Raw genomic sequence first — 14030 nt, forward strand, 5'->3', positions numbered from 1 at the left:
AACTGAGAACAAACTGAGGGTTGATGGGGGGTGGGAGGGAGGGGAGGGTGGGTGTTGGGTATTGAGGAGGGCACCTTTTGGGAGGAGCACTGGGTGTTGTATGGAAACCAATTTGACAATAAACTTCATATATTGAAAAAAAACCCAGAAAATTATACATAAAATAAATAAATAAATAAATAAATAAATAAATAGGTCCTTAGTTATTTTAATTTCCTTTCCGATTTATTTCATTCATTTGACAAATATTTACAGAGAGGCTACTATATAGGATACCACTATTCTAGATGCTGGAGACACAGCAATGACTAAAATCTCTGCTTTCAAGAATTTCATCCTAGAGTATTAGTACTTCATAGCCTCATTATTTCCAATTTTGGGTCACAGAGAGGAAAGATAGGGAACCAGTGACCTAAAGAATTTTAATATACATCCACCTATAGGAGGGCTGAATTGCATGCACACTTGGGAGTTTACCAATCTTCATTATTCTGACTTATGTATAACTTAAACACACACCCACAACTTCAATAGATAATATGAAAGCTATCACACAAGCCAATGGTAACGGCATACAAAATGTGCCCAGACCAAAGAATATGCAATCAGTAGATGCTTTATTAACATCACTACAGAATCACTTAAGGAAGTAAAAGTTTTAGGAGGAAGTAGAAAGTTCTGTGTACTCTAGCCAAGAAATTAAAGACTTTCTTCATAACTATTTGCTAATATAATCAGTGAAAGAAAAATATTTGAGAGGATAACACTTAAAAAAAAATGACTTAAAGCTTGGGGCACTCGGGTGGTTCAGTGGTTAAGCACTGGTCTCTTTTTTCTGCTCAGGTCACTATCCCAGGGTTGTGGGATCAAGCTCTGTGTCAAGCTCCACATGAAGCATGGAGCCTGCTTAAGATTCTCTCTCTCTCCCTCTGTCTCCCCTGCTCATGTGCTCTCTCTCCCTCTAAAAGAAATAAATTAATTTTAAAAAATGACTTAAAGCTCTAACCAGAGAGAATAAAATAAGTTTCCCATTAAGAGCAAAAGAATATTCCTCAAACTACTAACCAGCCTTTAGCCCAACTCAACAGAATAAATTAATAATTTGGCCACTGGGGTAACAAGACAATCAAGTGTTGTCTAAGCAAAATGTCAAGAAAACAGGTGGGATTCTCAACTGATAGACTAGACCCTCTAGATAGACAGAGAGGGCCCTTCCAGTAGACTCACACAGGCCAACTCATGAAGGAATCAGTCTGGCTAGTGGTGGACGCCCACTCAAGTCAGATAAAACTGGTGCAATGTCAACTTGTCCCCACTGTGAACTCCATCCAAAGGACAAACACAGGATTCAGAGGGAGATGGAATTTTCGATGTCAGACTGTTTGGATCCTAACTTTATGTCATTGCTGGACTCTCCCCGCCTTCATTTCCTTCTTGCCCACCCTCTATGAAGAGTGACAGAGGGTAAGGGAGAGGTGGACCCACACTAGGAAGGCAGAGTGTTTCAGAGACTAGAGGCTCACCTACCCTTCCACAGCTTTACAGATGTGGCAAAATCGTAGCAACAGGTGAATCCAGATGAAAGGTATGTGGGTTTCACCGTACTACTCTTTCAACTTTTCTATATATTTGATATTTTTCTAAAAAAAAAAAAAAAAAGTTTGAGTAAACGAAAAGATAAAAGCATGTAGCTTCAGAGAGGCTGAGATGAAGAGGGTTGAAAAGTGGTATCAATGCCCGTATCTAGGGGCAACTAGTCACTCAGTGACAAACTCTGGATAACTCTAAACTTTATAAATTATCAATCTGTACCAACAATCTTGGAAATTAAAAAAATAAAGAAAGAAAAAAAGGAGGCTTAGGGCCTGCCTGCCTTTCTTTCTTCTTTTCTTCTTTCTTTCTTTTCTTTCTTTCTTTCTTTCTTTCTTTCTTTCTTTCTTTCTTTCTTTCTTTCTTTCTCTCTCTCTCTCTCTCTTTCCTTTCTTTCTTTCTTTCTTTCTTTCTTTCTTTCTTTCTTTCTTTCTTTCTTTCTTTCTTTTTTAATGTTTATTTTGAGAGAGAGAGAGCAGGGGAGGGGCAGAGAGAAAGGGAGAGAGAATCCCAAGCAGCCTCCACGCATCAGTGCAGAGCCTGATGTGGGGCTTGAATTCACAAACCGCGAGATCATGACCTGAGCCGAAAACAAGAGTCAGACACTTAACCAACTGAGCCACCCAGGCATCCCTGATGTCTGTTTCCATAGGCTGGAACCATGTGCTGACCTAGAATGGGCACCAGGGTCCAGGAGATAGTATCTGACCTCTGCGGTCTGAGGTCACTCTTCTCCCTGATCTACACTCTACACTCCCTCAGAGTGTAGCAGACACCCTCATCTGAGGACACTAACAATACCAAAGGATTGAACAAGAGCAGTTTTTCCTATGCTGTCAACATGGAAGTGGAAAAATTAGTTGCCAAGGGATGAAATTCATTCAAATGACAACTTATTCTATTGCTGCCCTTTCCAGGAAAGCAGGGAGTGGAGCTTTTCAATGAGAAAGGAAATCTGTTATTCTATATACATCATCATTCACTTCATGACTTAGTCCGGAAGGAAGGGAAATCTATTTGAGTTCAGCGCCTGCCTGACTAGCCCCTTGGTGACAACCCCACCCTCTGTAAAGAACAGAGGACCAAAATATCTCCCCTCTGTGCTCCGCAAGAACTCACAGGGGCACCACACACCCTCCGTGGAGACCATGACCTGACTTCCAGGGCTGGGATTTACCAATGTCACTCAGCAAGGTGAGGATGGCTCCTTCCCGCAGGCCACAGCAGTTCTCAAACTGGTTCAGGTACTGTCAAGAAGTTGAAAAGAAGCATCAGAGTGAGCGGTCCCCTACCACCACCAAGTCCACAGTGTGTCTTCCCAGCTGAAGTCATGTGAGTGCTAACCCCAGCCCTGGGCTTTGAGGACCTAAGGCTGTCAAGACAGCCTGGGCAGCAGGTGGAGGAAGGAGGAAGCAGCAGTGCAACTCCCAGAAGTACTCCCATACTCATCGGTGAGGTGTCTGAGTCATTCTAAGATGAGAGATTTTTCTCACCTGAGCTGCAGTTCTGAAGGAGGCAGGCCAGAGGCCACACTCGGCGACAATGGGACCACTACTCCCCATAGTCCCACAGAGGACAGGGTGGAGGCACTCACTGAAAACCACCCTCTGACCATTTCCTCCAACGTGGCCTTGCCAGCGGGATGATGGTGGTGGTGGGGAATATTTAATGAGCACTTACGACATGCCCAGGACCTGGCTAACCTCTGCACAGATTAGCTCAGTAAAGCTTTACCTACACGGTCTCATTTCATCCTCCCACTGCCACTGAGGTGAGTACCTCACAGGTGAGGAGCCTGAGACTGGAGGGGTTCAGTGATCTGTCTGTTCACATAGCCATTCCAGGGCAGTGCTAGAATATAAAGCCATGTCTATCTGAGGCCCAAGCCCAAACACTTGTCCTCTCTGCCCTCCTGGCCCTGGCTCAATATGCTGCTGACAGCTGGCCTCGATTGAAGACAGCGGAGAAAATAACTTCCCACTCGAGGATCAAAGTTATTAACTAGCATTTATATCCAAGAACATCCAAGAGTCTGTTGCCTGAGCTGGGCATACACACTTCAGTCTTCTAATCAGTTCCTGCTTCCACATTTGCTCATGTGCTGGCCAAGCTTGCCTTTCTGTGCCCAGGGCAGTATGTTTTGAACTCTTGAGAGGAAGGAAAGATAGGCTACCTCATTTGGAGAACAGAGAGAACAGAGATCCCAGGCCCTTTGGGCAGCAGCGCCCTCCCTGCGCATCCCCCTAGGAGGGAGCAGCATGGACAAAGGCCCCTCAGAGTGCAAGGGCTTCCTGCCTCCCACAGATCATCTCGTGCCCCACGCCAGGTCATTTACACTGAAGTGCGTCATCTTCTTCCATGGCTAACTGGCTCTTTGCTGCCTACACGATCAAGTCTCAAGTTCTCTGCTGGGCTTCAGAGCCCTCCATAATCTGGTCACATCTCACCAACCCCCCTCCCCCTGCCCTCTAAGGACCATCCACTCAACTGTAACAACATGACTCTATCCCTATTTTAAATAACTCATTTAGTAATCGGATGATTGTCAAAGGTTACGAAAATAAAGAGGAAAATCGAAGCATTGTCAAATTCCCCATTTCTCATCCGTTATCAGTTCCCTGCTTGTAGGTCATGCCAATGACTGTTCACATCCTGCTCTCACACTCCCAGGATCTGTCTACCTCCCATGGCAGGAGAAAGCCACTTGAGCAGATCAACACTCATGGAAAGTTTCCTTCACAAAAAGAAGGCAGAAGGGGTCAGAAAAGTAATGAGAACAGTCCATGATGCTGGGTCCAGGAAACTGCCATGTCAAGATAGAAGAAATGCCTGGGTATCCTGCCTACCCCACCCCCCCCACCCCCCCGCAACCTGTTACAATATAATGGCCCTTCTTCTAGAGTGAAAAGTTAGGGGAGAAGTACACTAATAGAGCGATCTCTTTTTTTGCACAAAAACAACTCTGTTGTCCAGAGCTTTTATTTTTCCTCACACTATGTAGCATCATTTGGTTTCACAGATGGAGAGGTGGCCCACAGTGGGGCTCCCGCAGACTGTGACCAAAGAAGTTCTGCCACTGCAGCCATGTGAGGCCTGGTCATCGGCCTCAACATTCTGGGCCATGACATCCATCCTTCACATGGGAATCATAGTTTTACCAACATCACAGGGCTGTTGAAAATCAAACGAGGCAACATATAAAAGCAGGTGGTGTTTCAGACAATGCTGGGGCGGTGGGCAGACATGACCGTCCCTGAGACAAGGGGCTGCCGTCAGGCACCCTGAAGTGTACGTCCTAGCAAAGAGAAGTTAATGTGCTAGAGGGACAAATGCCCAGAAGATGAGTCAGTGGTGGCTCTGGGGTTTCATCCCAGTCCCCTGATTACTAAGCCAGCCCCTTCCTGTTCTACTCTGTGACCCCGTGTGCAGTGCCACCACATCAGTAGGAGAAAATCCCTCCTAATAAGGACAGTGGTGACACTGACACTAAAGGACTGCAGTGGCTCTGACATGCCTAGGGAAGAAAAGTTTGTTTTGGAACTTGTCCAGTCCTTCCCCATCCTCAAAACCTGGTGATCTTTTCCTTGTCATTTTAGTAATCACTGTGCAGGACATACAGCAAGCCCTTCCCTGCCTTTCTCGTAAGAGCTTCTGATTCAGTCTCTTGATTCACATCACACACTTGTCACCCCACCCTGAGCATGGATGAGGGGGATCTGAGAAGGGAAAGCAAGCCAGAGTCACCGTGGCTGCCTGAGCTTCCTGGTGATAAAAGGGGTGAAAGGCCTCTCCACCACTCCCTGCCCAGACAGGCTGTGTCCCGCCACCCTGAAGTCTCACCTTTCGGAGATCTCCTCCTTGGCAGTACTCCATGGCCAGCAGAGGCAAGTCATTGGGAGCCAAGTTCTGCATCCCCTCGGGGACATCCCGGGCAGCTACCACATTGGGGTGGTTCAGCCTAGGAAGGAGAAACCAGTGAGGGAGACACCCAGACTTCGGGCTCAAACCCATTCCCCGCTCTGCCCATGTATCAGCAAAGCTTTACAACAAAGGCCTGGACTGGCTGAGGGCCCTCAGGAATTAGCAGGAGGATAGAGGTCAGGAACTGGCTATTCACCTTGGTGCCCGGTCAGTTAGCAACTACCCAGCTCTACTTTCAGCACCACGAGCGCAAGGACTGTGAGTGCAACATGTGCAACTGAATTTTCTTTAGAGTGCCCCATATCAAGTTCTCACTGTACTTCAAAACTGCTTCTAAAAGCAGAGAAGGTAGAGGGACTTCCAATCTCATGCCATTCCAGTGGGGATGGTGTGTGTGTGTGTAAACAAGGTGATGCCTCCCCTTTTTAAGAGGTTCATGGAGGGAGCACCTGTTTGAGGTCTTGCAAAATGACTGGGTTGCGAGTATACCTCAACGCTTACCTAAACCCCTCACTACCTGGGAGGACAGCAATCATCCCGGGACTGACAGACAGCCCCTGTCTCCACACTAGAGGAAGAAGTATTGGTGACTGTTTTACAACGGTGGAGAGTCACACACCATCTTGGAATTGGAAATATAAGGGGGAAAAAGCATCTTTGCTGACAAAGGAAAATTCACTGTAACTGCTATTTTAAATTATTTAATATAAAAAATAAAACTGACCAGGGGCGCCTGGGTGGCTCAATCAGATAAGTGTCCAACTCAGCTCAGGTCATGATCTTGCAGTTTGTGAGTTCAAGCCCCACATCAGGCTCTGCACTGACAGCTCAGAACCTGGAGTGTGCTTCTCATTCTCTGTCTGTCTCCCTCCCTCCCTCTCTCTCTGCCCCTCCCCTGCTTGGGCTCTCTCAAAACTGAATATTAAAAAAAATAAATAAATAAAAGCACCTAGCAGCCACTCCTCTAGAAGTCAATTGTTATCCTAACTGAGGGACTGAGATTTATGACTCTTTTCCAGAGGCAGCAGGTGCGGCTGTTGCTCCAGAGGGCTCTCTCCAGATGTCACTTCAATGCCCCAGGGCTCCTCAGCTCCTGCAGTCTCTTGGTCCCCCTACAATGATGGCCCTACCTTGGCTTGGTGCACTAGGCCCTCACCTTCTCATGATCTGGATCTCCAGGCACCACCGCTCTCGATTCCGGGGGCTGAGCTCCTGCCGGCACTGCTTGATAGCAATCTGCTCACCTGTTTCCTGCAGAGAGAATGTGTACAGGGACAAGATTAGCAGCCCTAACATCCAAGCTCACCCACAAAGCCATGAGTCAAATCTAAATTTGTCTCCTTAGGGCCCAAAGCATGGATCACATCACCTCTGGGATCCCGAGGCCCACTTTGAGTATCCACTGATAGATGTCCCCAAGTCACTTGCCAGCCTGTTAGGCTGGCCTCCATACTTCCACCTCTCCCATGTTTCTCTCTCATTTCTACCCATCCAGAGTCTAAACCAAGGCCTTGTTTGGTTCCCAACTCCTCCATGAAACCTCTGCTGGCCATTCCTGCCGAAGAGATTTCTTTCTCACTCCTCTGAGCCCCAAATGCTAGATGGAACCATATGAAATTGCTAGTATTGACCATTTTGACCTACACAAATGGCATTTCCACATGATTCAACCTAACAGTTAATGCCACACTGCCGTCCTATTTCATGCAAGACTTTTGTGTCTCCAGGGGTGCCTAGGTGGCTCAGCGGGTTAAGCGCCAACTTTGGCTCAGGTCATGATCTCATGGTTTGTGAGTTCAAGCCCCCACGTCGGGCTCTGTGCTGACAGTTCAGAGCCTGGAGCCTGCTTTGGATTCTGTGTCTCCCTCTCTCTCTGCCCCTCCCTTGCTTGAGCTCTGTCTCTATCTCTCTCTCTCAAAAATAAAATAAACATTAAAAAAAATTAAAAAATAAAAAAGTCTTGTCTCTCCAGAGAAAAGGCAAGCCTAGCATAGTAGCTGGAACGCAGGATGATTCAATTCAGCATTTACTAACTCTGTGACCTTGGGCAGAGTACCTGGTCTGACTCAGTTTCTTCATCTGTAAAATGACAATACATATGTCCACCTTTCAGGGCTATCATGAAGCTGAGCACCCAGCAGTGCCCAGCCCTTAGTAGGTGTTCAATAACACGAGGAGCAGACCTGTGTCTCTTATAAGTGCTCCTGGCATTTAAAATCCTCTGAACCTTGGCTCTACCCTGCCCTTCCCAGCCACTCTCCCAAGAGTGCTCCACCCGAGGCATCTGACACTGTAGCTGGATTAGACCACCTATCCAATTCTGTGCTTTTCTAGTCTATGTTCTTGCTCATGTGGGTGCCCAGGCACGATACAAGCCCACCTCAAGGGGCTCTTACCCGGCTCTCCAAACACGCAATTCCTTCACTGCACATACCAACCAAAGGCTTATTTTCTGTAGAGTCATAGGGTTATTTTCTCTTTGTTAATTTATAGGCTTCTCCATCTTCATGCACTTCATGCACTTTAACCTCTTCCAGGGAACTGCCCTCAGCTGGGGGGTTGTGAATGGAAAGAAGGCAATCAATAAAATGTTTTTGAATAATTAACTGACTGCCAGAGTCCTGAGGATTAACTCATTCCTTTTCCTTGGTGCTCTAGGCAGCACCAAGGAGCCCCAGGGGACAACCTGAAAGGGAAGGCTAACCGGCTGACAGCAGCAGGGACAGCGGCTCTGGCCTCGGGTGCTCTCACCACCACAGGGGTGTCACCACTATACTGCTGTCACCTCCTCAGGCTGATATGGAGGCCTCCAGGATAGCTGAGGGACAGCAGGTGCCTCTGGCTATGCCTTTGGTGGCACCAGCCTGAAAGCTGGTCCCGATGTCAGTGAGCAAGCTGACTTACACCAGTATCCTGTGTGTTCTGTGTACCTGCAGGGAGAACCTCCCCAACAGCCTTAAGTACTGGGGGAGAGCCACAGCCTGCATGATGGCTACAGGAAATCCCTCAACAAGAAAGATTTTAGAACGGTAGCAAAATTTGCCCAACTGAAGGATATTCTAGAGGCCCTGACAGTCCATTTTGTCAGTTTTGCCATTTTATGAAAATGCATATTGAAAAGAACCATAATTCTTGTAAGTGCAGCGATTCATATGACACTGAATGGGACTTAAGACACATGGAAAACTGTAGCAAGATCTCCTGGTGTGCACGTGGCTGTCCTTAGGGCAGCAGAACTGCATCGTGGCCACACATTTACCAAACTGGCAATGACCCTGGTGGGAACACAGGTCCACCCAGTAAGAAAACGAAAAATGGAAGTCTCCAAACATGAGCAGAAATTGTTTAACCAAACCATGAATCACTGATCATTAGATTAATCCCTAAAAGGGATTCAGAAATAAGGTTGAAGCGTCTTCTGACTACAACACCTCCACAATACTCTCTGAAGTTGCTTCTGTCAAATGCCACTACTGCTGTGGTTAAGCTGTGTGTTGTGCAGTTACCTCACCTGCCTAGTTTTTTTTTTTTTTAACAGCGCTATTGAAATATAATTGACATACCACACAATTCATCCATTTAAAGTATGCAGTGTAACAGTTTGTGGTATGGTCAGAGTAGTACAACTAAAACCACAATCAATTTCATCCCCCAAGGAAATCTTATACCCATGAGCAGTCACTCTCCATTTTCCCCCAGCCCTTTGAGCAAGTACAACCACGAATCTACCTTTTATCTCTATAGATTTGCTTGCTCTGAACATTTCATATAAATGGTATCACACAATACATGGTCTTTTGTGATGGCTTCTTTCACTTTGCAACAACAAACACTCCTTGGTGCCGCCCATGGTAGCAGACATGGATAACCAGATTCTGCCGTATTATTCACACGTTGCTATTAGACCCTGATCTTTGGTCTAGATCCCGAGGTACTCTGAAGAAGAGCTCACCTCTTTGAAAACTCGTAAATCCTATTGTTACTGAACAAATTAGTACAGTTGTACAAGTGCACTTGGGTAGAAATCCATCTAATACTTTTCATTAGTTAGGGAACATGTGAAAATTCCATTTCTTCAATCAATGTACAGACTGTATTATATCTCACAAAATGTTATACTCTCTACATCATGAACTTCCCGGTTTCTCTGTCTGTTCTCAAACTGATTTCAATTTATTTTCAAGTGTCACTTCCCCTTAGCATGGAGACTCAAACATTTTTGCCCAGTTCTACAGTAACTTCATCAACAGAAGTGCTGACATGCCATTAGAGATGCTTGATTCTGGTGACGTGGGATCCCCACGGAAACTGAGAGTGGAATGCACCCCAGTTCTACAAATGATGGGCCAAATGTAAAACAAGGGAATAATGCTGAGGGAGTCCATTTAGCATGTAATGTTTTGATGGACAGTCTGATAAGTAACAGTTTAGTAGAAGATTTGCAATTCATGGTTTGTTACCACAGAATGACTCAGAGTTTAAATCAAGATATTTAAGGGAAGGGGCCAACATGGTGGAGAAGTAGGGGGATCCGAAGTTCCCTTGTCTGTCAAAAAAAGCAGTGTTGAGGCCAAAGGACTTTGAACTTCAAGAGTCCGGGTGGTGAAGTGACAGAGACGCTTCCAGGGACCCACTGGGACAACCTACCGGGCCATACGTGCGTGATTGTGAACTGGGAGAGATAAAATGAACAGAGGAGAGGGATCTCCTCCTGCAGAGAGACAAAGGGAAAAGAAAGAGAGGCTGGGGAAGCATAGGACTATATCTGGACAAGAGAAAACCATGGACCGGGACAGAGAGAGCCCTAACTGCAGGGCTTTCACTGGATGGGATGGGCTGCCCTGTTCGTGCGCCTAGGGGAGGAGGGGAGCCAGCCCCAGGCTTGGTAACTAGTTCAGAGTGCAGTCCGCAGTGAGAGAAAGCAATCCCCTCCCTAGAGTGCTGTGGGAAGTATATATCCGCTCAAAGGAGCAGCACTTCCCCAAAACTGGGGTGGATGGAATGGGAACCTTAAAGACATTGGGGTTTAAGTCCCAGCTGGGAGCCAGGGAGTCATGGAGGTCGGTGGAGCAGGACAAACTGCCTCGTTTGCACGCCTGGCACGGTGAGGACGGCTCGAACAGAGTGCTTTGGGATACCAAGTCCGGGTAGGAGACATTGGGGTATCCCATTTTTCTCTCCACCACCACCACCACCAAGGCAGGGCTTCAGGGATTGGACAGCGGGACGGCAGTGGAGGCAGGATTCACCTACACCAAACCACACCCCTCCACAATGGGTAACTGCGTATCTACTGGAGATAGATGCTGTGGAACCAGATGGACCCCTCCAGGCCAGCGCTGTTGCATTGCCTAGTTTAATTCTTGCACAATTCTTATTATATAGATATATTCTTCTTTCCTTTTCTCCTTCTTATCTCTTCCCTCCTCTAGTCTGGTTACTTTGGTTGTTGGTTTGTTTAAGCAGACATACTTAATCCATTCTCTTGATACATGTTCTACACCTCCTTCTTTATTTTCCTTTCTCTCACTCTGGATTAAGCCGTATAGTTTCTGTCTGGTCAATTTTTATTTTATTTTCTTTTTCCCCTGCCCCTGTCATTTCTCTTTGTACAGAATAAGACCTCTTTCATCAGCAACACCTCCACCCTGCTGTTTACTTGTAGCTGGTGTTTCTGTGTTTTTGTTTGTTTGTGTGTTTGCTTGTTTTTGTTCTGTTTTTGTTTATTTGTTTTCCTTTCCAGGGCTACTTCAATGAACAAATCAAAGCACACCTGGTGGAGGGTCCAAAACATCACTACGAGTAGGGTGATAAAGTAACCAAAGTCACAACAACAGAGGGCAAGTAACACTTTCCAAAAAACACCTCCTGAAGGGCCAGGCCCTGGACAGTGTATGACCCCTCTTTAATAAAGTAGTGCTCACAGGTGCAGGACACATAACAAGCTTTTAAAACTTATAAGGGACAGAAAACTAGTCAAAATGACGAAATGGAAGAATTCTCCTCAAAAGAAATTCCAGGAAGAAATGACAGCTAAAGAACTGATCAAAACAGATATAAACAATACAACTGAACAAGAATTTAGAATAATAGTCATAAGATTAATCGCTGGGCTTGAAAAAAGCATAGAAGACAGCAAAAATCTATTGCTGCAGAGATCGAGGAACTAAAAAATAGTCATGATGAATTTGAAAATGCTATAAATGAGGTGCAAAATAAACTAGAGGTGGTGACAGTGAGGACTGAAGAGGCAGAGGGGAGATTAAGTGTAACAGAAGATAAAATTATGTAAAAAGATGAAGCTGAGAAAAAGAGAGATAAAAAATTCTGGACCACAAGGAGAGAATTAGAGAACTGAGTGATTCAATGAAATGGAACAATATCCATATCATGGGAGTGCCAGAAGAAGTGAGAGAAAAGGGACGAAGGTGTACTTGAACAAATCATAGATGAGAACTCCCCCAATTTGGGGAAGGAAACAGACATTGATATCCAGGAGGCACAGAGAACTCTCTTCAAACGTAACTGAATTGATCTTCTACATGACATATCATGGTGAAACTGACAAAATACAAAGAGAAAGAGAGAATTCTGAAAGTAGCTAGGGATAAACAGACCTTAACCTACAAGGGTAGACACATAAGGGGAGTAGCAGACCTATCTACTGAAAATTGACAGGCCAGGAGAGGCAGGAAATTTTCAATGTGCTGAATAGGAAAAACATGCAGCCAAAAATCCTTTATCCAGCAAGCCTGTCATTGAGAATACAAGGAAGGATGAAGGTTTCCCAGACAGACAAAAATTGAAGGAATTCATCACCACTAAATCAGCCCTACAAGAGATCCTAAGGGGGACTCTATGAATGGAATGTTGCAAAGATCACAAAGGACCAGGGACATCACTACAAACATAAAACCTACAGATAACACAATGACTCTTAATCCATATCTTTCAATAATAACACTGAATGTAAATGGACTAGATGCTCTAATCAAAAGACAGAGGGTATCAGAATAAATTAAAAAACAAAACAAAACAAAACAAAACCAAGACCCATCTATTTGCTGTCTACAAGAGACCCATTTTAGACCTGAGGACACCTTCAGATTGAAAGTGAGGGGATGGAAAACCAACTATCATGCTACTGGAAGTCAAAAGAAAGGTGGAATAGCCATACTTATATCAGACAAACTAGATTTTAAACTAAAGATTTTAAACAAGAGATGAAGAAGGACATTATATCATAATTACAGGGTCTATCCATCAAGAAAAGCTAACAATTATAAATGTTTATACACCATATTTGGAAGCACCAAAATATATAAAACAATCACAAACATAAGCAATCTTATTGGTAAGAATGTGGTAATTGCAGGAAAATTTAATACTCCATGTACAACAAAGGACAGATCATCTAGACAGAAAGTAAATAAAGAAACAATGGCCCTGAATGATACACTGGACCAGATGGACTTGACAGATATATTTAGAACTTTGCATCTCAAAGCAGCAGAATACACATTCTTCTCGAGTGCACATGGAACATTCTCCAAGATAGATCACATACATACTGGGTCACAAAACAGCCCTCAATAAATATAAAAGAATTGAGATCATACCATGCACACTTTCAGATCACAATGCTATGAAACCTGAAATCAACCAAAGGAAAAAGTTTGGAAAACCTCCCAATGCATGGAAGGTAAAGAACTCTTACTAAAGAACAACTGGGTCAACCAGGCAATTAAAGAAGAAATTAAAAAATATATGGAAACAAATGAAAATGAAAACACAATAGTCCAAACCCTTGGGGATGCAACAAAGGCAGTCCTAAGAGTAAAATATATTGCAATCCAGGCCTATCCAGGACTACCTCAAGAAACAAACAAAAAATCCCAAATACAAAATCTAATAGCACACCTAAAGGAACTAAGAAGCAGAACAACAAAGAAACCCCAAAGCCAGCAGAAGAAGAGAAATAATAAAGATCAGAGCAGAAATAAACAATATAAAATACAAAAAAAAAAAAAAAAACCCACAACCCAAAAAAACCCCCAAACCCAATAGAACAGATTAATGAAACTAAGAGTTGGTTTTTTGAAAAAATAAACAAAATTGATAAACCCCTAGCCAGACTTCTCAAAAAGAAGAGAGGACCCAAATAGATAAAATCATGAATGAAAATGGATTTATTACAACCAATCCCTCAGAAATACAAGCAATTATCAGAGAATACTATGAAAAGTTATATGCCAACAAACTGGACAACCTGAAAGAAATGGACAAATTCCCAGACACCCACACACTACCAAAAGTCAAACAGGAAGAAATAGAAAATTTGAACAGACCCGTAACTAGTGAAGAAATGGAATCAGTTATCAAAAATCTCCCAACAAATAAGAGTTCTGGGTCAGATGGCTTCCCAGGGGAATTCTACCAGGCATTTAAAGCAGAGTTAATACCTGTCTTTCTCAAGCTGTTCCAAAAAATAGAAATGGAAAGAAAACTTCCAGACTCAT

General features: G+C 44.4%; 1 protein-coding gene across 4 annotated transcripts in view; it reads right to left on the bottom strand.

The window, feature by feature from the left end:
• IKBKB (inhibitor of nuclear factor kappa B kinase subunit beta) overlaps positions 1-14030 on the bottom strand; it is a 74228-nt gene that overhangs the window by 47042 nt on the left and 13156 nt on the right. For 2 of the 4 annotated variants that reach the window (XM_015088489.3, XM_015088488.3), the window contains exons 3-5: positions 6668-6762; positions 5431-5548; positions 2768-2837 (exon numbers count right to left, since the gene is read on the bottom strand). In XM_015088489.3, the coding sequence (XP_014943975.1) occupies positions 2768-2837; positions 5431-5548; positions 6668-6762 (283 nt within the window). The other 2 variants (XM_015088491.3, XM_027071455.2) reach the window with 2 other exon arrangements.

The sequence above is a fragment of the Acinonyx jubatus genome, chromosome B1 (assembly GCF_027475565.1).
Source record: "Acinonyx jubatus isolate Ajub_Pintada_27869175 chromosome B1, VMU_Ajub_asm_v1.0, whole genome shotgun sequence".
NCBI lineage: Eukaryota > Metazoa > Chordata > Mammalia > Carnivora > Felidae > Acinonyx > Acinonyx jubatus.